This window comes from Gopherus evgoodei, chromosome 13, assembly GCF_007399415.2.
Source record: "Gopherus evgoodei ecotype Sinaloan lineage chromosome 13, rGopEvg1_v1.p, whole genome shotgun sequence".
Taxonomy (NCBI): domain Eukaryota; kingdom Metazoa; phylum Chordata; order Testudines; family Testudinidae; genus Gopherus; species Gopherus evgoodei.
Genome location: NC_044334.1, coordinates 27,289,170 through 27,309,978, shown reverse-complemented (window position 1 = coordinate 27,309,978; position 20,809 = coordinate 27,289,170). Strand labels below are relative to the sequence as shown.

Genomic DNA, 20,809 nt, shown 5'->3' with positions numbered 1-20,809 from the left:
AGAACTTCCTGTTCAGTTTGGGGATAAGATTGTTCCATAGTAGTTAGCAAAAAAATGAATTATGCCCCAGATTTCTTAGAGACATTATTTTGCATTGGGAGCAACAGTGCACCTAAACCACTTGATGATCAACAGTGGTGCAAGACATGGATCTTTCATTAAAACATGTTTTAGTATCTGAAGAGTGCTGTTTCACCCCAACTCTCGTATTTTGAGGCAGTTCTCTGACCTGTGTTGTACAGGAGGTCAGACTAGCTGATCACAATGGTCCCTTCTAGCCTTGTAATTAAGGAATCTATACAGCATCTTTTCTGATCCATCACCAGTTCTGAAATCATCACATAGTTTGACAAACACTTCATTTAAAAAAAAATCACAATTTCCTGTGAAGGAATGAAATTGTCCCACTTTTTTCTAGTCTCGGGGGCCTAGGAATAACTTCTATTTTCTTTGGGCCAAACTCAATACCATTCGCTGTTACTAAATGTCTTAATATGTGTATTTCATTAACTCCAAACTGTTATTTCTATAATGTTTCAGTCCCCTTTATTGGAACCAGTTACAAACTTTTCTTAACAGACAATTCGTTATGTTATGCAGTGTTGTTGTAACCATGTTGGTCCCAGGGTATTAGAGAGACAAAGTAGGTGAGGTAATATCTTTTATTGAAGTAACTTCCGTTGGTGAGAGAGACACTCTTTCGAGCTTACACAGAGATGCTCTTCCTCCTTCTCCTCCTTTTCTTCTTTCTTTTTTCCCCTGACCTGAAGAAAAGCTCTGCGTAGCCTGAAAGCGTCTCTCTCTCACCAAGAGAAGTTGGTTCAATACAAGATGTTACCTCACTTAGTCTCTCTAAGTCATTGTCTTCTAAGGGTACGTTTTCACTATCGGCCGTGTCGGCGGGTAGCAATTGATTTCTCGGGGATCGATATATCATGTCTCATCTAGACGCAATATATCGATCCCCGAACGAACTCCTGTCGACTCCGGAACTCCACCAATGCGAACGGCGGTAGCGGAGTCGACAGGGGGCTCCGCGGACGTCGATCCCACGTGGTGAGGACGGTAGGTAACTCGATCTAAGATACTTGACTTCAGCTACGCTATTTTTAAATCAAGATTGGATGGTTTTTCTCATAGATCTGCTCTAGGAATTATTTTGGGGAAGTTTTCAGGCCTGTGTTACATAGGAGGTCAGACTAGATGTTCAAAATGATCCTTTCTGGCTTTGGACTCTATGGATCTAAGCCCCTGGCCTGATTCGGGCAGAGTGGGGATTTGAACATGGGTCTCCCATATTCAGCATTAGTGCTCTAACTATTGAGAATAAGGGGAGTACCACCACTTCTGGCTTCATGCTGTCGAGGGCCCGGTGCAGTAGGTGTTCTGTTTGGCTGCCTCTGAGCACACCTACAGGACTGAGGCCCATGGATAGGCGAACACCCAGTTTGTGAATCATCCCACAGGTTAGACCCCCAACAGCTCGGCAGCGTCAGGACCAAAGTGGTTGTGTGCCTGCCCAGCAGAAGACATCGATGTCCCTTGGGGACTTTACCAATAGAAACTAAGGTGTCTAGGGATTTGAGGTGCCTACAGAGTTAGGCAGCAGCTGAGCAGTGGTTTTGTGCCAGGGATGCCTAGATGCTGGACTTAAGCACCTAAAGGGGCAGTTAGGTACCTAAGTCCATTTGTGAATCCAGCCCCACGAGTCTAGCGTGCCTAACTCTTAGTTATTTGCAGTTTTGCTGTAGCCGTGTCAGTCCCAGGAGCTTAGCAAGACAATGGGGGAGAGGTATTATTGGTTATTGGACCAACTTGTGTTGATGAGAGAGACAAGCTTTCGAGCCACACAGAGCTCTTCTTCAGGTCTTGGCGAAGACCTCTGTGTAAGCTTGAAGTCTCTCTCACCAGCAGAAGTTGGTCCAATAACAGACATCACCTCCCCAATCTTGTCTTTCTAATTCTTACCTACTCAGCCACTTTGCTTTTCCAACTAAATGCATTATCCTGTCTCTCATTACTGCCAACTGGTCCCCTCCTACAGCCAGGGACAGAGCTCAGGACTCCTGATTTCCAATATTTCACCGCTGTCTAGCAAACATTTTGTAATGCACTAGCAAAACGTGTGTCAAGTCCCCCTCTAGTGGTTGACTGACATAGAGGATAGCAGTTACTCTCAGTTCAAGGGGTCGATGTTGATGCTAGAGCTCTGAAAGTTCTGATGATGGCCAGTGTGGGTGGCTGCGTGTGGGAGAATTTGTTTTTCCAATTTTCTTTTAAAACACTAATTTATTTAATCCAATCAGAAAATATCCTGCAAAATGGGTTTGTGAGTTAAAAACCATTGGGTCTGTCAGTTGCGGTATGACACACAACAAAACACGGGTGCTCCACACTTTTGATTGCTAGAGTCACAACTGGGCAGGTTTGGAAGTTGAGAGGCACACTGCCAACTCTGACAGAGGATGCCTTTATTTTTGTAGCACATACATCTGACATACATCACCACACCTTTATCTTTGGAACCTGTGGGCAGTCTTCAGCAAGAGCTGATAGTATTATTTACAATGGTAAAATCCATATTTTGGGCTTATGCTGAAACAACATTTTTTGTGGCATTCTGTAAATACTCCTATCTGCTGATACAGCAGAGAGAATACTACATTCTGCTCAGTCATTGCCACTGCTTTTCCTAGGTTAAACCCTGCTGCTGCAAGAATCTTTCATGCACTGTTTTGCACACACACATCCCCGTAAGATGTCAAATAATTTCCAGTTGAAATGTGCTAGACTAACACAGTTATTAGTTAATTCTCATCGTGTATTTACATAATAGTCAATTGGGTCCGCAAGCCATTTGCATTCTCAATCTGAATTTGCACCACTCGTGGATGCATACATTTTCAGACCAGAAGGGACCACAAAGATCATGTCGTTTGACCTCCTGCAGGAGAGACAGGTATTTCTGAACAGGCAAAAGTGGCCATAGATGTTTATCTTACCCCCACAGAACTGTTATTATCAAAACTGGCCATGCGCAGGGATGTAGTGGATTCTTCACCCCCTAAAGTCTTTATATTATGATTGGGAGTCTCTAAGGATAGGACTTCACTGCAAAGTTAACTCAGGTGATCTGCACCAGAGTCTACACACTGGATTAGCTTAGCTGGGCGTGAGCAGCCACGCTCCAGTTACTGTGTCCTCACTGTTCCTGTGCTCCCCCGTGGCTGTCACTAGAGATTCTGGGCTCCGGTGAGCTGATTCTAGGATTCCTTCCCACTGAATTGTGGGAGAACTTGTTTTACCTTCTAGGCACCTGAGAGAATTGTGGGAAGGCACCAGAACTTCCAGCACTAGAGTGGTTTAGCCAGCATCCTCGCTGTAAAGTAGACAGGTTACCAGCCCAAGTGAAAGCAGCCCCTGCACTCTAACCCACAGCTAGCACGGGTTGAAAGCACCACTACACTTGGTGAGAGGATTTGTGTGTGGACAGGCTGGGGGTTAGAGGAAACAGCTGAGTAAGAGCCCAGGTTAACTCTAGCTCAAGCAGAAGTTATTGGGATCCAGGTAGGAATGACTGGGTGAGGTTCTCTGGCCTGTGTTATACAGAAGGTCAGACTGCATGATCATAATCGTCCTTTCTGACTTTAACACCTAGGAATCTATGAAGCCCATATCACTATAGAGCCCCATTGAGCGCTGCTATCCACCACCGAGAATAACCTCCACTGTGTCAACATTACAAAGTTACTAGAGTTTGGTTTGGGCTTTGTGTGAGCCAACAAGACAGGCTTGCCTCATAGCTACACGGCACAGACTTGTCACCTCAGCGGACAGAGAGACACACAGAAAGCTGCCCTCCCACACAGTACCCTCTGACGTAGAGAGAGACAGACACTGGCTTGGAAGCCAGAAGATCATGTCATCAAGTCTCTTTTTCCATTGACAACTGTTAATATTTCTGTGCATTGCACAAGCACCTACTATGAACCAAGGCCTCAAGTCTCTGTCCTAGGGGGAGACAGCTACCATTCACCCCATGTTGCAGATGGAGATGCCTAGGAATTGCACGTGGCCATTTCTGGTAGGGTGGGGACTTGAACCCACATCTCTAATATGGCAGACCCAAATCTCATCCATGAAGTTTTTGAAATTAACCTGCCCCAGTTGACAGGCCCAATGTCAAGAGTGTCCAACCTTTCCAGCCAGCAGCCAGACCTATGTTCATTACAGGTTGTTAATACAAAGCTCTGGCACAGTGAACATTTCAAGGCACACTATCCAAGTCCAGTACCGGCCCCTTAGTCCTGCTGAGCAGGGCCTTGTTTTGCAAGTGATGCCAGGCCAACCAGTGGGACGATTCACACTGGGGGCATTACTGAGTGTAAGAGCAACATGGCCCAGCTCCTCGACTGCCCCTTGTATATGCTGGCTGCAGCCGACATGGAAGGACCTCAGAGACGCTGGCTGCAAAGCCCTGATCCTGGTACTAAGCCAGTCCTACTCCTTGGGGTACCCTAATCTATTTGGACTGACTATAGCCTCCCAGGAGCTGTCCAGAGGAATTGCCAGAGTGTGCCATCCCTGTCCCCACGCCAAGGGCTGCAAGGGGCTGGTGGAGGAGCTAGCTATGCCAGCTCATCCCAGCTGGGGGTTCCCCCACACTGGGGAGGTTCAGGCAGACTATGGCCTTGGTGCACCCCGAGAGACTATTCTGCTGATATTATTCATTGACGCACTGTTCCTTTTATTGCAACAAAGGCTCCATTTTCGATATACTTGAAGCTGCCCCACGATTGCCAGCTGTCCCCCAGAGTGCCGCAGTCCCAGGGAGCTGTGCCCCAGAGTTCATGGGGCCCAGCCTTGGCGTGTGTTGAGCCAGCCTAGCACCCCTTCCTTGGACCATGTCACATTGTTTGAGCTGCCAACACTCCTCGACCAGGGCTGTCTAGTGTGCTGCTTGGCCCAGCCCAGACAGTTTACCCTGGACCATGCATTGAACCACTGCCACTTGTGGCACCCAATATCCTCTCTCCGAGAGCCCCCTCAGACCTCAGCTTGTGAGCGCACCTTGTGCTACTAGAAACCTTCCCATTCAGGACCACGCTAAATATCACTATAGCCCCCTAGGCCCTCCCATGCCTTGTGCAAATGGAGCCCCTTGGGTTCCCCACATTTGGGGCCATACCCATGATCATGGTACCCAGGCACGCTGCCTGCCAGCTTTCTCAATGCTTCCACTCACTTTGCATTCTGGGTAAACTCAGGAACAGGGGCTGGGCAGCCCCTTTGCAGAGAACAGTGGTTTTCAACCTTTTTTCATTTGCGGACCCCTAACAAATTTCGAACGGAAGTGTAGATCCCTTTCGAAATCTTAGACATAGTCTGCGGACCCCAAGGGGTCCATGGACCACAGGTTGAAAATCACTGTATTAAAAGACCCAACTGACTTTTAGTTCTCTCGGCTTGTCTCCTAGACCTTAGGCCACCGACCTGCATGTACCCCATGTGTAACGCTTCCCTCTTCCCACCCTGCAGTGGGGTCACACAGGTACAGTCCTTGTAAGTACACACCGTGCCCCGGGGTACATAGGCTGCTTTTCATGGGCCCTTTCTACATGCAAGGAATTTACACGGGGGTAACGTCCTACATATAGTCCCACTGGTGCAACCCCATAGTGGAGGCTGGCTGCACAGACCCAATGTGGGGCTGACACTGGTAACCAGGGGCAGTTCCAGGCACCAGCGCACCAAGTGCGTGCCTGGGGTGGCAAGGCCCGGGGGGTGGCCTGCCGGTCGCCATTAGGGTGGCAGTTTGGCAGCGTTTCTGCGGGAGGTCTGCCGGTCCCGCAACAATTTGGCGGCAGGTACGCCAAATGCGCGGGACCGGCGGACCTCCCGCAGGCATGCCGCCGAAGACCGCCGGACTGCCGTGCTTGGGGCGGCAAAATACATAGAGCCGCCCCTGCTGGTAACACACCACAATCGGGGTTTCATCAGTGCAGAACCTCCACACTGAGTCAATTCCTTCCTGCACCAAGGGCCCATGCCACACATTCAGGCCCCATCCCGAAGGCCAAGTTTGCTTCATTTAGCTACCCTAACATATCCTGCTTCTTGCCAAGCCAAATATCTGTGGGCACCGCCAGTTCCCACAGTAAGCCCAGCCTTTCCAAGATCCAGCCACTGAGCCCGGGAGAATGCAGAGTCCTGAGCCTGCCAGGCTAATTAGAAGAGCATGGGACACACATCTGGTAGCTATTGAGGGAGAAAAGCATCGGGAACAGAGGAAGCAAATATTTCCTGCAGCTCAAAGCAGGAGAGAGGAATGTCCCACTTCAGAAAGAGGCCCCAGGGTACTGGCCTGTCCCATACACAGAGGCCCCACCATGCTGACCTTTCCCTCCACAACCAGGCACAAGCAGCAGCAGCCTCTCTCCTCACCAGAGCCCCTAGGAGCAGCAGCCTCTCCTGTCTCTTTCCTTGCACCACATGGGTCCTCAGGAAGCAGCTTCTCCTGCCTAAGATGCAGACCCCTGCATGCAGGGGTTCCCCTTCCCACATTCGGGCTCTGACCACTCCCCCCATAGGCACCCAGAAGCCCTCAAGCCCCAGCCACATCCCACTGCCAGCTCAGACACTTGAGTCTCCACACTGCAGAAACATCACCAATGCCAGTCACTGTGGCACCCCCAAAACATACCTCTTTTTAGCCTGCGTGATCAGTGAGCCCAGTTCAGCCCTGCCCTTTGGAGATTACTTACACCTGGACACAGTGGGGGAAACACGACTAATCAGAATGGGAGCATTTGCTAGGCCTCTTCGCACTCCTTTGCTAACAAGCACCCAAGAGGCCAGACCCAGGGTTGCTTGGGGGAAAGTCATGGACAAACACACGCCCATCTTGTCCCTTTGCCTTGTGAACTTCCAAACCCTCCGATGTGTCTCCGTGCTCACCCTTGCACTCCAGGGCCCCTTTGCCAGGGTCAGGGAGAGCTGCACAGGCAGCTGTGAGGAGCCTGGGTGCCTCCACCTGCCCTGGGCCGGGGGCTGCCCTCGTCTCCACGTCAGGCAGGGGCTCCCCGCTCCACACACTCTTTTGGGAAGTAGGGTGACCAGAGAGCAAATGTAAAAAATCTGGACAGGAGCTGGGGGGGGGGGATAATAGGAGCCTATATAAGAAAAAGACCCAAAAATTGGGACATCTGGTCACCCTATTGGGAAGGCTCCAGTGTCCTTGCCCTGGGTTGGGGCTACCGAGGGGCCAGTCTGCAGCCAGGGACTCTGGACGGCTGGAGCCAGTGCTCGTGCCACCTGTCCACCCAGTGCTATGGAGCTGTGGGCTATGCTGCCTGCCCGCCCACTTGCCGCTCCGGGGCTCAGGCTGGGGGCCACGTTTCCTGCCTGCCTGCCCATCCACCCGCCAGGTGCTTTGGGGCTTTGGGGGCGTAGGGTTGGGGGCTGGTGGCGGGGGCCTCTGGACTCCGGTGGGGGAAAGGGGCAGGAGGAGTGGGGCTAGGAATAAGGGGCTGGTCAGCCGGCTGGCTAGGGGCCAGCCTCTCCAAGCCTGCGGTTCACCCGCCACCCATGAGCTGCTGTATTTTCAACTGTTTTGATCTGTTATCACTGAAACTGCAGAAGTGGGAACATTGCATCATCTTTAGATGGACACCAGACCTTTTACATTACTGTCAGGGTATAATTCCCCACTCTGAACCTTAGCATCCAAAAGATGGGGTATCAGCATGAATTCCTCTAAGCTCAATTACCAGCCTAGTACATGTAGCGCTGCCACCAACCAGGAATTCCAGTGCCTGGTACACTCTGGTCCCCCCAAAACCTTGCCCGGGGACCCCCAAGACCCAGTCCCTCTGGATCTTAACACAAGGAAGGTAAACCCTTTCCCTCACCGTTGCCTCTCCCAGGCTTCCCCTCCCTGGGTTACCCTGGAAGATCACTGTGATTCAAACTCCTTGAATCTAAAAACAGAAAGGAAAATTCACCTTTCCCCTTCCTTCTCTCTCCCCCTCCCAGACTCTCCCTGAGAGAGAAAGTAATCCTATCACAGAGAGAAATTAACCTTTCTCTCCTCCTTTCTCCCCACCAATTCCCTGGTGGATCCAGACCCAGTCCCCTGGGGTCTCACCAGAATAAAAAAAAATCAGGTTCTTAAACAAGAAAAGCTTTTAATTAAAGAAAGAAAAAACAGTAAAAATTATCTTTGTAAATTTAAGATGGAATATGTTACAGGGTCTTTCAGCTATAGACACTGGGAATACCCTCCCAGCCTAAGTATACAAGTACAAAGTAAAATCCTTTCAGCAAAATACAAATTTGAACTCCTTCCAGCCAAATACACATTTGCAAATAAAGAAAACAAACATAAGCCTAACTCGCTTTATCTACCTAGTACTTACTATTCTGAGTACATAAGAGCCTGTATCGGAGAGATTGGAGAGAAACCTGGTTGCATGTCTGGTCGCTCTCAGAACCCAGAGAGAACAACAACCAAAATCTAACAGCACACACAAAAACTTCCCTCCCTCAAGATCTGAAAATATCCTGTCCCCTGATTGGTCCTCTGGTCAAGTGACAGCCAGGCTCACTGATCTTGTTAACCCTTTACAGGCAAAAGACATATGAAGCACTTCTGTTCTATTAACTCACTTATCTGTTTATGACAATTACATTTCCCCATGTATTGTGGTAATAATGCAAATCTATGGACCCACGTAAAAAAAAGCCCTAGCAGATTAAATTATTTTTCTGTCAATTGACAAATCCATAAAAAAAAACCAGCCAGGCCGGTCAAATACCAGCCAGGTAGTAACCCTAGTTTCAGCACAAAGAGCCATGGGATACGTCCCCAGATGTAGAGTTACCATATTTCAACTTCCCCAAAAGAAGATCCTGCTGGAGGAGGGGGTACCTGTGGTGGGGGTACTCACTGGAGATGGGGGGCAGTGTCACTCCCTGTGATGGTGGCAAGGCACCTGCCCAGGACACAGCAACAGCCCTCAGTCAGTGCCTCCCTGCAGGATCCCCTCCAAAGGGCTGGGAGCTCGGGCCTGGGTGGGCAAGATCAGGCAGCTATGGCTTACTGGGGTATGGACCAATCAGCTCCAGATGCAGAGGTAGGACCAATCAGGAAGCGGACCAGTCAGGGCTCTTTCTGAGCGACAGCTTGCCTGCTCTGCAAAACCCCAGGACATTTCCTGTTATTTTTAAAATCCCATGGACAGAGAAGGAAGGTTTAAAAAAGAGGCTATGTCCTGGAAAACCCAGGCGTACGGTAACCCTACCCAGATGCACACCCATGGGCGAGAGCAGAACTAGTGAGGATGCTGTAATGTTGGAGGGCTTTGCAGTGAGGACTCACACCCCAGGCTAGGCTAAGCCAATACTCCAATCTGGGAGCCAATCACCGGGCTAACTGTGCCTGTGAAACAGGCAGGAAGCTGTTGGGAAAAAGGCTGGAAAAAGAAGAGGCTGGAAAAAGAAGAGGCTGGACTGCAGGCAAGAGAAGCTGGGGCCAGGGCTAATATGTATCACAGGGAATCTGTGACACTGCAGCAGTGACATATCAGGGCATGAGTTAGTGCAAACCTGAGGGCTACCCTAGCCTGTGCTAGGTCCAAACTATGCCCCCACAATTACTGACTTGGATAAGGTGGGGGTGGGAAGCCACTCTCCCTCCCTGGGCTGAAATGGCACAATCACACAAAGCTAAACCCTGGGTCACAGACCCGAACAATAGATCCCTAGTGCTGAGGGGCAGTCAGTTTACATTTCTCAACAACTTCCTTGACATCAGCAGTCCTTGTAGATATCTATACAGAAATCAAATCTGACATTAAAGTCATCAGCTGTATGAATGGTAACTGAGAACACAAATGTGAAACATTAAACAAAAGAGTTTGGCTTCAGGTTATGTCCATTTTCATTAGGCAGGAAATGCAAATGTTCAAGACACAGCCTCAAAGGATTGCTCCCATGCTCTCTGGCTGGTTTTGTTTATTGGCTGTCATAGTGTGACAGATGATTTGGTATCTGTCAATTAACATTTCATTTCACACCGAGAAGGGACATTGATCAGAGGAATTATTAAAAGAAATACAATTATTTAAGAGTTATTACAAGAAATATGATTTCTGGCACTTTAAGAGGCCAAAATACAAAAGAAAAGGTACGTAAGGTCACTATGCAGACACACAGAGGCCTGGTGTATACACAAGAGCTGCTCTGGTGTAGCTAACTTTTCCCATGCACAATTTTTCTCCCATTGATGTCTCTCTGGACATCCATTGATAGAAGTTACTTTGCTTCTCAACCAGAACAACCCTGTTGCTGGGAGGCAGAGTGGACACATCCCACTTGCAGTTTAACAAAACTAACCCAAGTAGTTCTCCCACTGCTATCCCAGTGCAGCAGGTGCCATGAGACTGGTCTACAAGAGATGTCAGTATGTACCAAGCTAGCTATTAGCAAACCTACCAGTAGATGGCACTAAAGTCAACGCAGCATTTATTTTCGAATCTAGGCCCAGAAAAATTACCATATTTCAAGTTCCCAAACAGAGGACAGTGGGCTGTTACGAAGAGATAGTGTTGCCAATTCTGGTTGGACGTATTCCTAGAGGTTTCATCATAACATAATATTTAATTGAATATTAATCTTTAATTCCTGAAGACTTCAGGACAATCCTAGGGTTGGCAACCCTAGGGCAGCTGGAAGGATACAATTGGTGGGTACTAGAAGGAGTATTTGGGGGTGCTGGAGGGGGGGTGTACTGGGAGGGGTCTTTGGAGGTGCTGGAGGGAGTGTGTGTAGTGGGAGGGGTATTTGGGGGTGCTAGAGGGAGTGTGTGTAGTGGGAGGGATATTTGGGAGTGCTGGGGGGTGTAGTAAGAGGGGAATTTGGGGGTGCTGGAGGGGTATTTGGGGTACTGGAGCGGTGTGGGCAGTATTTGGGGGTGCTGGAGGGGTGTGTATAGTGGGAGGGGTATTTGGGGGTACTGGAGCGGTGTGGGTGGTATTTGGGGGTGCTGGAGGGGTGTGTGTAGTGGGAGGGGTATTTGGGGGTGCTGGAGGGAGTGTGTGTAGTGGGAGGGGTATTTGGGGGTACTGGAGCAGTGTGGGCGGTATTTGGGGGTGCTGGAGGGGTGTGTGTAGTGGGAGGCGTATTTGGGGGTATTGGAGCGGTGTGGGCGGTATTTGGGGATGCTGGAGGGGTGTGTGTAGTGGGAGGAGTATTTGGGGTTACTGGAGCGGTGTGGGCAGTATTGGGGTGCTGGAGGGGTGTCCATAGTGGGAGGGGTATTTGGGGGTACTGGAGCGGTGTGGACAGTATTTGGGGGTTGCTGGAGGAGTGTGTGTAATGTGAGGGGTATTTAGGGGTACTGGAGCGGTGTGGGCGGTTTTGGGGGGTGTTGGGTGTGTGTAGTGGGAGGGGTATTTGGGGGTACTGGAGCGGTGTGGGCGGTATTTGGGGGGTACTGGAGGGGTGTGTGTAGTGGGAGGGGTATTTGGGGGTGCTGGAGGGGAGTGTGTAGTGGGAGGGGTATTTGGGGGTACTGGAGCAGTGTGGGCGGTATTTGGGGGGTGCTGGAGGGGGTGTGTGTAATGTGAGGGGTATTTAGGGGTACTGGAGCGGTGTGGGCGGTTTTGGGGGGTGTTGGGTGTGTGTAGTGGGAGGGGTATTCGGGGGTACTGGAGCGGTGTGGGCGGTATTTGGGGGGTGCTGGAGGGGTGTGTGTAGTGGGAGGGGTATTTGGGGGTACTGGAGCGGTGTGGGCGGTATTTGGGGGGTGCTGGAGGGGTGTGTGTAGTGGGAGGGGTATTTGGGGGTGCTGGAGGGGAGTGTGTAGTGGGAGGGGTATTTGGGGGTACTGGAGCGGTGTGGGCGCTATTTGGGGGGTGCGTGTAGTGGGAGGGGTATTTGGGGGTGCTGGGAGTGTGTAGGTATTTGGGGGGTGCTGGAGGGGTGTGTGTACTGGGAGGGGTATTTGGGGGTGCTGGAGGGGTGTGTGTAGTGGGAGGGGTATTTGGGGGTACTGGAGCGGTGTGGGCGCTATTTGGGGGGGTGTAGTGGGAGGGGTATTTGGAGGTGCTGGAGGGGTGTGTGTACTGGGAGGGGTATTTGGGGGTGCTGGAGGGGAGTGTGTAGGTATTTCGGGGAGCCCTCAGCCCCAGTTAATGCATTTAGCAACCCCGACAGCCGCACAGATCCTGCCCCCCAAATCGCGAGAGCGCCCGCGGCCGCAGGCACATTGCTCCTGCTGCCCCACAGCCCCCCGGGCCAGGCCCCCCGGAGCTTTCAGCCTGCAGCTCCGCCCCCGCCTGCCCAGAGCGCAAGCGCACGGCCGCACACGTACAGCCCCACCCACCTGTCGAGAGCGCGCGCGCACGGCCGCACACGTACAGCCCAACCCACCCGCAGGGAGCGCGCGCGCACGGCCGCACACGTACAGCCCCACCCAGCGGCCGAGCGCGCCCCCGGCGGCATGGAGCGCTGCGGGCCCGGGCTCGCCTACGAGGAGCCGGCGGAGCGGGCGCGGCAGCAGGAGCGGCACTACCAGCTGCTGTCCGAGCTGCAGGCGCTGGTGAAGGGGCTGCCCAGGTGAGGGGGAGGGGGAGCCGGGCCTGAGCCCCCCCCGCGTGTCGCTCCCGCGCGTGGCAGGCCCAGTCCGGCCGGCGTGTGACACGCGTGGGGGGAGGTAGGTGGCCCGGCCCGGCCCGCTGCTGAGCTCTGCGGGGCGGGGCAGCCCCCGGGAGGAGCGGGGCCGTGGGGCCCGAGTCCCGAGATGGGGGGGGTTAACGCGGGGCGGCTCGCTGACTGCTCCCGTGTCCCTGCAGCTCCTGCCAGCAGCGCTTGTCTTACACCATCCTCAGTGACCTGGCGCTGGCGCTCATCGATGGCACCGTCTTTGAGATCGTCCAGGGCCTGCTGGAGATCCAGCACCTGACGGAGAAAAACCTTTACAACCAACGGCTGAAGCTGCAGAGCGAGCACCGAGGTGAGGGCCCTGCAGCGCCGAGCCCCTCGCCAGCCCGAGCCCTCTCCCGCCTCCTAGTAAACTGGCCGTTTAGTCCCTTGCTTTGCAGCCCCTGCTCGGCGCTGGACACCGAGAACAGGTGAAGTCAGATTGTCCTGAGAGTAACAGCTGGCCCGGGGCGAAACCAGCCTCTCGCAGCCTGATGGAAAGGGCTGGCAGCCCCAGGACAGGAAGCAGCAGTGGCCAACCAGTAGCTATAACATCACTGAGTGTGTGCTTTTGGCAGGGATGTTGGGAGCATGTCCTTGTCAGTGTATGTGTATGGCTATGCTGCAGAACCAATGCTCTTGTGCAGATGGAAGAATTAATATAAGTGAGCTACATTAGTGGCTGCATTTTTAAAGCGCTCTGTCTTCCTGTGGGTAGCAAAGAGACCTGAGAGTTTGTGGACAGAATTTTGCTATTCAAACACCTTGATAAATACCTTAGTGTAGTGGCTGAGCTTCTGTACTTTGCCTCAGGGTATCCACTTCTCCCCAGAACTGCTCTGCTCCAGATTGCAAGGGAATTATTGAAAGCAGTGTTCTCTGAAATAGGATATTTAACTTCCAAAGCCTAGCCTTCTGCTGGGAATAGGGGAAATGATGGGTGTACCTTCCTTGCCTACTGTCATTCTGGATGGAGAGTCTAACTTTGTGTTTATTAATCAGTGCTCAAGCAGGAAATGTTCCACAAACACAAGGAGGCCCAGCAGTCCTGCAAACCTCACAACCTGCCAGTTCTCAAAGCAGCTCAGCAGAGGGAGCTGGAGGTAAGGCTTTCGTTAGCACTTTCTTCTTTGCCACTTGCTGAAGCTGTTCCTACCAACTACAAATTGCAACCTTCTTGCAGTAGCGTGTGTCGTTCGTAAAAACCAGTAAAGCCACACTTAAACGTAGGGGACAAATATTGAAGCTGGTTCTGAAATCAGTCTGGAGACCTATGAGTTAGACTTCTGGCTATAGGATCTGATGATCAGTAAGTAGTGATGATCAAACCCTGTTGTGTGCTCTAGACTACCACTCCCAGGGGCCTATCTTGAGAAGTCACTAGAGAAGGTGAAAGTAATTGATTATTTGTGTACTGTGAACTTCTGGTGGCATATAGCAGTTCCAGCATATTTACATCTGCAGTCAGGGCCGTCACTAGGGGTGTGCAGGGCCTGGGGCAGATTCGTCTCTTCCAGGACTGACCGTGCTGGCCAATCACACCAGCCTGCGGGGCCCCCAAAGTGCGAGACGGAAACAATGGATTCGTCTCCTCCAGGACCAACTGTGCCAGCTAATCGCACCGGCCCGTGGGGCCCCCCAAAGTGCGGGGCCCAGAGCTGTCACCCCAATTTGCCCTACCCAAGGGATTGCTCTGACTCTGTTAAGGCCTCCATACTAGACAGTGACGTACAAGAAATACAGTGCTGCCTGCTTCTGCTGCTAGACTCCTAGAGATCAGAGCTGGCAAGGACTGTGAGCAGAGGCAGGGAGTCAGGTTAGGAATCTTGGTTTGCTTACTGACCATGCCCAATCCCCAGAATGCCCCCTGTGGGGTTGTTCCCTTGCTCTGTTTATGCCTCTATTTATCCCAGAAACCTTTTCTTGTGACATAGGATAGGGGTTCTCAACCTTTTCATTTGAGGCCCCACCAATATGCTATAAAAACTCCACCTCCTGCCTGTGCCACAACAACTGTATTTCTGCATATCGAGTGGATTAAAAACCAGGGCTGGCATTAGGGGGTAGCAAGCAGGGCAATTGCCTGGGGCCCTCACCACGGTGGGGGGCACAAAGCTAAGTTGCTTGGGCCTCAGCGAGTCTAATGCTAGCCCTGCTCTCTGGTTATTTAGGCAGACCCCCTGAAACCTGCTCATGGCCCCTAATTGGGGGCTAATCTCTCCCCAGGGGGCTGCAGTTCCACAAAGAGTCAGTTTGTAGTTGCATAGGTAGCAGTGACTGAACTGGCCTTCCTGTTAGAAAGCCAGGATTCGGGGAATTAGGTCTGCGAACAAATCGGCTCCAGGGGTTGCTCTGCAGAGAAGTATGCACCTAGTTTTGGTGTTCTAACACAGCCTCATGAGGAGAGCAGTTGTCCCATGCATTGTGGTGGGCAACGTGACGGTGCTGCCTAGTCTATCTCCCTGCCTTTCAGAAATGCGGGGAATAAGATATTCTTGGAGTACAAACAGGACCTGGGCCCCTTTAAAGCTTCCAAAGGATCAAATAGCTTCTGGGTTTCATTAGACAGGGGCAGGAGAAAAGCTAATAGGAAAGTAACTAGAGGAAGAACATTAAATGTCTTTACCTTTAGAATCCCAGTGTCTTTTTCTCATTTCTCAGGCTGTGGAGCAGCGTATTCGAGAGGAACAGCGACTGATGGATGAGAAAATAGTCTTGGAACTGGACCAGAAAGTAGTTGACCAGCAGAGCACCCTAGAGAAAGCTGGAGTGTCTGGATTTTACATCACCACAAACCCACAGGTCTGTGTGTGAGCAGGGAGTAGTGCAAGATTTGTCAATACTCTTACAAGTAAATGGCTAAAAACAAAAATGAGAAATGAAGGGTAAAATACCAGAAGCCATCCTCATGGCTTTGTCCAACCGCATGGCAGAGGGGTTGAACCCTCAGTCTCCAGTGTTAGAAGTGTGATCCTTGCTCTGCTGCATGAACTGAAGGGCTAAAAGCTTGTCAACATGGCATATTAATGCTTGGCAACCTGGTGCACTGTAGACTTCCAACCTGGCTTGCTGCACACAGTAATTCCTGCGTAGACATGGCCTAAGTCAGTGGTCCCCAACCTTTTCCGGGTGGCGGGCGCCAGACAACGTCCGCCAGCCATGTTCCTTGGTGGCTAAGCATCCACCAAAATGCCGCTGAGAAGTGGCAACGTCAAGAGGCGTCATCACCAAAATGCTACCAAAAATCAGCGGCATTTCGACAGTGACGCCTCTTGATGATGTCACTTTTCGGTGGCATTTCGGCGGATTCTTGTCTGCTGGGCAGTACATGGGTGCACATAGATGCCCAGACGGGCGCCATGGCGGGGACCACTGGCCTAAGTCCTCTGGCTGGAAACAACAGCAGGCTCAAACTACTTTTGTAGCCCAACCAGTAGAGGGGGACAAAGAGCCACACTCTTCTACTGCGGGTTCTACTGAGATGAGGAGAAATGTATGCCAGGAGCCTCTCAACCCTGAAACTTTAGTTTGCCTTATCTAGAACATAAACATAACATTATAGTGAACTGATCACTTTCCTCATCTATAAATCACTGTCATCACCTCTGTGTAGCTGCCTACTGTAAAGGGACTTGGTGAAGGATACAGTTCTTGGTTGGAATCTCCAGCCACTGCCATAATAGAAATAACTGATTGATGGAAAACAATCTCCTTGTGCACCCATCAGCTCATGCTCCAGTTTGCTCTACTAAACACCTCTATAAAGTTACTTTTTCAAAAATACAGAAATATTATTGATCTGTATTACCTTAGTGTCTATGCGGCCTCGTCATGGACCAGGCCCCCACTGCTAGGTGCTCCACACAAATGGAACAAAAAGATGGCCTCCTGCCCAAAAGACTTTGCAATCTAAGTATGACAAGAAACAACAGATAGTGTCCGTTTTCTCATACCCCCCTATCGGTCAGCATTATTGGCATTACCAGGGGCCTAACCATGGTCAAATTTGTTGTAGTATCCCAGAAAAGGACATTTATAAGAAGGGTTTTGAAGGAGGATAATGGTGGTTTTTACAGGGGAGTTCCTCACAGTTGAGTCATGTTGTTTGCCAATGGAGTACAAGTAATAACCCAGCCAGACCTCACTCCACCTTTTCCTTTTGTGAGCATTTTAACTTTTAAGTTTTTAATGGAAAGTGTCACCTAGTGCCATACATGCTGCAAAGGTGACAGGCCACTGTGCCCCTCACCTGGTATATTGACAAAGAAGCAGTGGAAAAGGAGGGAACCTTCATAAAGTGAGTCTTAAATCATCAGTACCCTGTAATGTAGGGGTGGGCAAAGTACAGCCCGATGGACCTTTTAATCCAGCCCTCAAGCTCCTGCCAGGGAGTGGGGTTGGGAGCTTCCCCTGCTCTGGCACTCCAGGCGGTGAGCAGGCTCAGGGGCTTGCCTTGCTCTGTGCATGCAGCAGCTCCACACGGCAGAATGGCATGGCCCTGCCTACGGGGTGGGGGGGGATAGGCCTGTTTCCAGGAGCTGCTTCAGGTAAGTGCTGCCCAGATCCTGCACTGCTGAGCCCCCAGCACCCCAACCACCTGCCCCAGCCCTAATTGCCCTCAAAACCCTTTGATCCCAGCTTGGAGCACCCTCCTGCATCCCAAACCATCCCCCTCACCCCACCCCAGAGTCTGCACCCCCAGCAGGAGCCTCATCCCCATGTGCACCAATCCCCTGCCCCATCCGGCCAGCCATACAATTTCCATACCAAGATGTGGCCCTCTGGCCAAAAAGTTTGCCCACCCCTGCTGCAATGGGATGATTTGCATCAGATCTCATGTGGTGATGTACCTCATATTTTGTGAATGTGTTTAAACCAGAAAAAGCCTTAGTTTTGCATGAGCAGCTTTTCTCTTTCACTCCCCTCATGCGACTGATAGTCTGTGTGCTGCAGACCAAGTTCTCCCTCAGCAGCTCTTGCTAGCAGCCAGTGTCCAAGAAATGGGACCATCTAATTTCTTCATTAGTCTTTCCCTTTGCAGGAGCTGACTTTACAGATGAACTTGTTGGAGCTGATACGGAAGTTGCAGCAGAAGGAATCGCAGCCAGAGAAGGCTTTCTCCTGAGTAGGGCACAGCTCCTCTTTGTCCAGAATCTCCCGCTAAACTTCACACTAAATAACAGGCTACTTACATCATTTGCTCTGTAACATCAGAGAGAAGCCACTGGTCACCAAGTGTAGAAGAAACAGCTGAAACTGTTCGATTCCTTCAGGGGGGCATGAACAGCAGAGGAGACAAGTAGAGAGCATTGTGCTCCTTCTGTTCCCTTCACCCCTCAGCACATGGCATCCATTCTCATTCCCCAGCTGTTCACTACCCAGCTCCTCAAGTACAGCTGTTGAGGAGTAACCTGTGGCCTCTTATTCAGAGACCCCAAGTTCTTTAGTGGCCAGTGCTGTGTCCATGCAGCCCCGAGTCCACGCGCTTGGGTGATGTGCTGTGTGGAAAACGTGCTCACAGGACCAGACACAGTTTCTGGGCACTTGGAGGGTATGTGTAAGGCACAAGATTTCTCAAGAGCAGTAATCCTCTTTCATGGGCAGTGTTGGCATGGTTTTACCAACCCAACAGAGAGCAGACATATGCTCGATATGACCTTGGCACCAGTTAGTGCCCTGGGATTGTGTTCAGTGCCCAGCTGAGTGGGTCCTTCTGGAGAGCAGGGAAATGGCTGCCACATCTTAGTGACGCATATGTCTGAGTGGATCAGTCTGGATTAGTGAGCAGTATTTGCTGCTCCATTTCAAATGCAGCCTTGCCTTGCTTCTCAGAGGGGGAGCATGTGTCACAGGTAAAGAACTGCAAATGACAGGACGGTGTTTAACAGCTTCTGGTACTAAAAGCAGGAGCTGGCCTTTTTAAAAGCAGACATCTGGCTGGAGTTCGCTTTCCTTCCCAAAGCAGCCTTGGGGCAGACGACACAGGTTTCCCTACAGTGTGAGCTGCCACTTCTCTTCTCCCACCTGAAGTAGAAAGCCAAGCCTGTGCCTGCCCACTCTGGGGCTGCGAAGGCAGCTGTGCACTTTGTCAGAGAGGAGCCTGAGCCTGTCGGGGGGATGCTAAGGGTTATGTTACTGCGTGCTACTTGAAAATGCCGGCCTCAGAATGTTTAGAAATAAATAATTCATCTGCAATTCATGTCTGGCTCTTGGCTTTCATTTCCTGCTACCTAATGCCTCTAACAGATGTTCCAATCTTTTGGTATTGTCAAAAGATGGCACTGGCATTTAAGAGGAAAAAGAGCCAGGACTCCTGTGACTGATCAGCGGCCTCCAATTTGGATTTTAAGAGAAGAAAAGGGGCAGGTGGGAGCTTCAAACACCTGAAAGATGCTGTAGGTGATTCTGGGGAAAGGCTGGAGGTAGGAAAGCAGCAGGGAGGAATGCTCAGTCGGAGAGCAGCGCAGGCTGCTGACTTGTAAGCCTGGGAGGCCAAAGCCAAGGGCCAGAGAGGGCTGAAGGCAGGGGAGCAGTGGCAGGGCCTGCCAGCTGATATCACACTGGAGAGCTAGCACCAGAGGGCTGAGGGTCGCTCCCTAGGTGAGGAGGATCTCCTAGCAGAGAGGCTGTGGAGGTGCCTGCTGGGAAGAGCGGAGTTGCACTCCAGCTGGTAGGGCTGTGGGAGCTGTCCTGGTATAAGGACAGGAAAGGACTGAAGAGCATGGCTGTGGCAGATGATGCCAGTGTCTTGTATTAGGGGCACTGAGGGACCAGCTGTGGTATTTTAAGTACTATGTGCACTGGACTATATTTTGGGGCTTATGCTGTGCCACACCCTGACTCTGGAGGACACCCCATGTTAGGCTGCCCTGACAGCCTGCAGCCCTCCAAATGGTGGAGGGGGGGGACTTGTATTCTTTAAGCATCTGCATAGGAACTTTTATTGTTTTTACCGTAAAACTAGAAGTGCCTACTTCAAAAGAGCTGTGCTGTAACTTATCACTGCTGGCAATACACTGTGAAGGGCCCTCAGAGACAGGACAATGCACAGGTGCACACTGGCTTGCTGGGGACATCACACTGTGAGGGAAGGGGACCAAGAGTCACTGCCCAGAGATGTGACAGCTGAAGTGCTGAGATCTGCCTGGGCATGCCTGGACTGGCCCATGGGCAAGGAGATGCCCTGACAATGTGACAGGTGGGACGGGCAGGGGAGAGAGCTATGGCAAAGCTGGAGGGATGGGCTGAGGCATAGCAGAGCTTTAGGCCTGGCCCAGCACAACTACTCCCCATCATGCTTTCACCCCCTGCCTGAAGTGGTAGTGCCATTCTCCTCCTCCCCCTTTTCAGACAGGCAGGTGTAGCAGCAGGGGCCCCTCCAGTGCATGCCCCAGCAGCTGGGGCATATCCACCTGTCGGTGGGCCAACTCGCTTTTCCTCCAGCTACTCTCAGTCTCTTGGTGGCCTGGGGCTGATGGTGCATTGCACGGCAGTGAATTAGGGTAACTCCTCCGGAGGTGTCAGTGCACTGATTATGCAGAGTTTGCATCTTCCACGTTTTCTATGCAAACACTACAGCCAGAGACTGACCACAGTTAAGGGTTCTGCCCTCATCACATTACTCCGGCAGCTAGGGCCCTAGACGTGGGTTTACAGTGCCTATGTGTTCCTCTGGCCCTGGGGCCTATTCAAGGCTGAGGCTGGTGACATAGGAACAAAGATACTATACCCCTGCTGCTCTGCAGACTTGCTCCTCAAAGGGACCCCTCAAACTCATCTCCAGCTGGAGTCAGCAGCCAGCCTCCCAGCCCTGATGCTTCTGCCTGGGTCCAGTCTTTTCAGGACTTGGGCACAATGCAGCAAAGCTGTTGGAGATTTGGAAGAGCAAAGCACAAGAAGAGCCGTGCCCTGCTGGTGCAGTGGGGTGCCTCAGAAGGGGCTTTTCTGTGGGACCGGCAGGGCTGGCCTCAGACTTGCACCAGGCTGGCTCCACTTCCAGGTAGACTGACTACAGCACAGTGCGGACAGACTCCCGCCCAGGCAGAGTGACTGTAGAACCATAATTTATAAGCAGGGCTAGTGTCAGCACCTTTGTTACAAAGCTGTT

General features: G+C 51.5%; 1 protein-coding gene across 3 annotated transcripts; it reads left to right on the top strand.

The window, feature by feature from the left end:
• Nucleotides 1-12,477: 12,477 nt before the first annotated feature.
• On the top strand, nt 12,478-18,901 carry LOC115661002 (protein DGCR6-like). Of its 3 annotated transcripts, XR_004002994.1 has the most exons (6): nt 12,478-12,618; nt 12,855-13,015; nt 13,705-13,805; nt 15,364-15,504; nt 16,527-16,665; nt 17,744-17,819. XR_004002994.1 is itself a non-coding variant. In XM_030583078.1 (5 exons), exons 1-5 carry the CDS (start codon nt 12,503-12,505, stop codon nt 17,825-17,827), a joined length of 618 nt encoding a protein of 205 aa, XP_030438938.1. In that variant the 5' UTR covers nt 12,479-12,502; the 3' UTR covers nt 17,828-18,901. The 3 variants fall into 3 exon arrangements, 2 of the variants coding, with proteins under 2 accessions (XP_030438938.1, XP_030438939.1); XM_030583078.1 differs by lacking the exon at nt 16,527-16,665 and having other exon boundaries at nt 12,479-12,618; nt 17,729-18,901; XM_030583079.1 differs by lacking the exon at nt 16,527-16,665 and having other exon boundaries at nt 12,482-12,618; nt 17,744-18,901.
• Nucleotides 18,902-20,809: the final 1,908 nt, after the last annotated feature.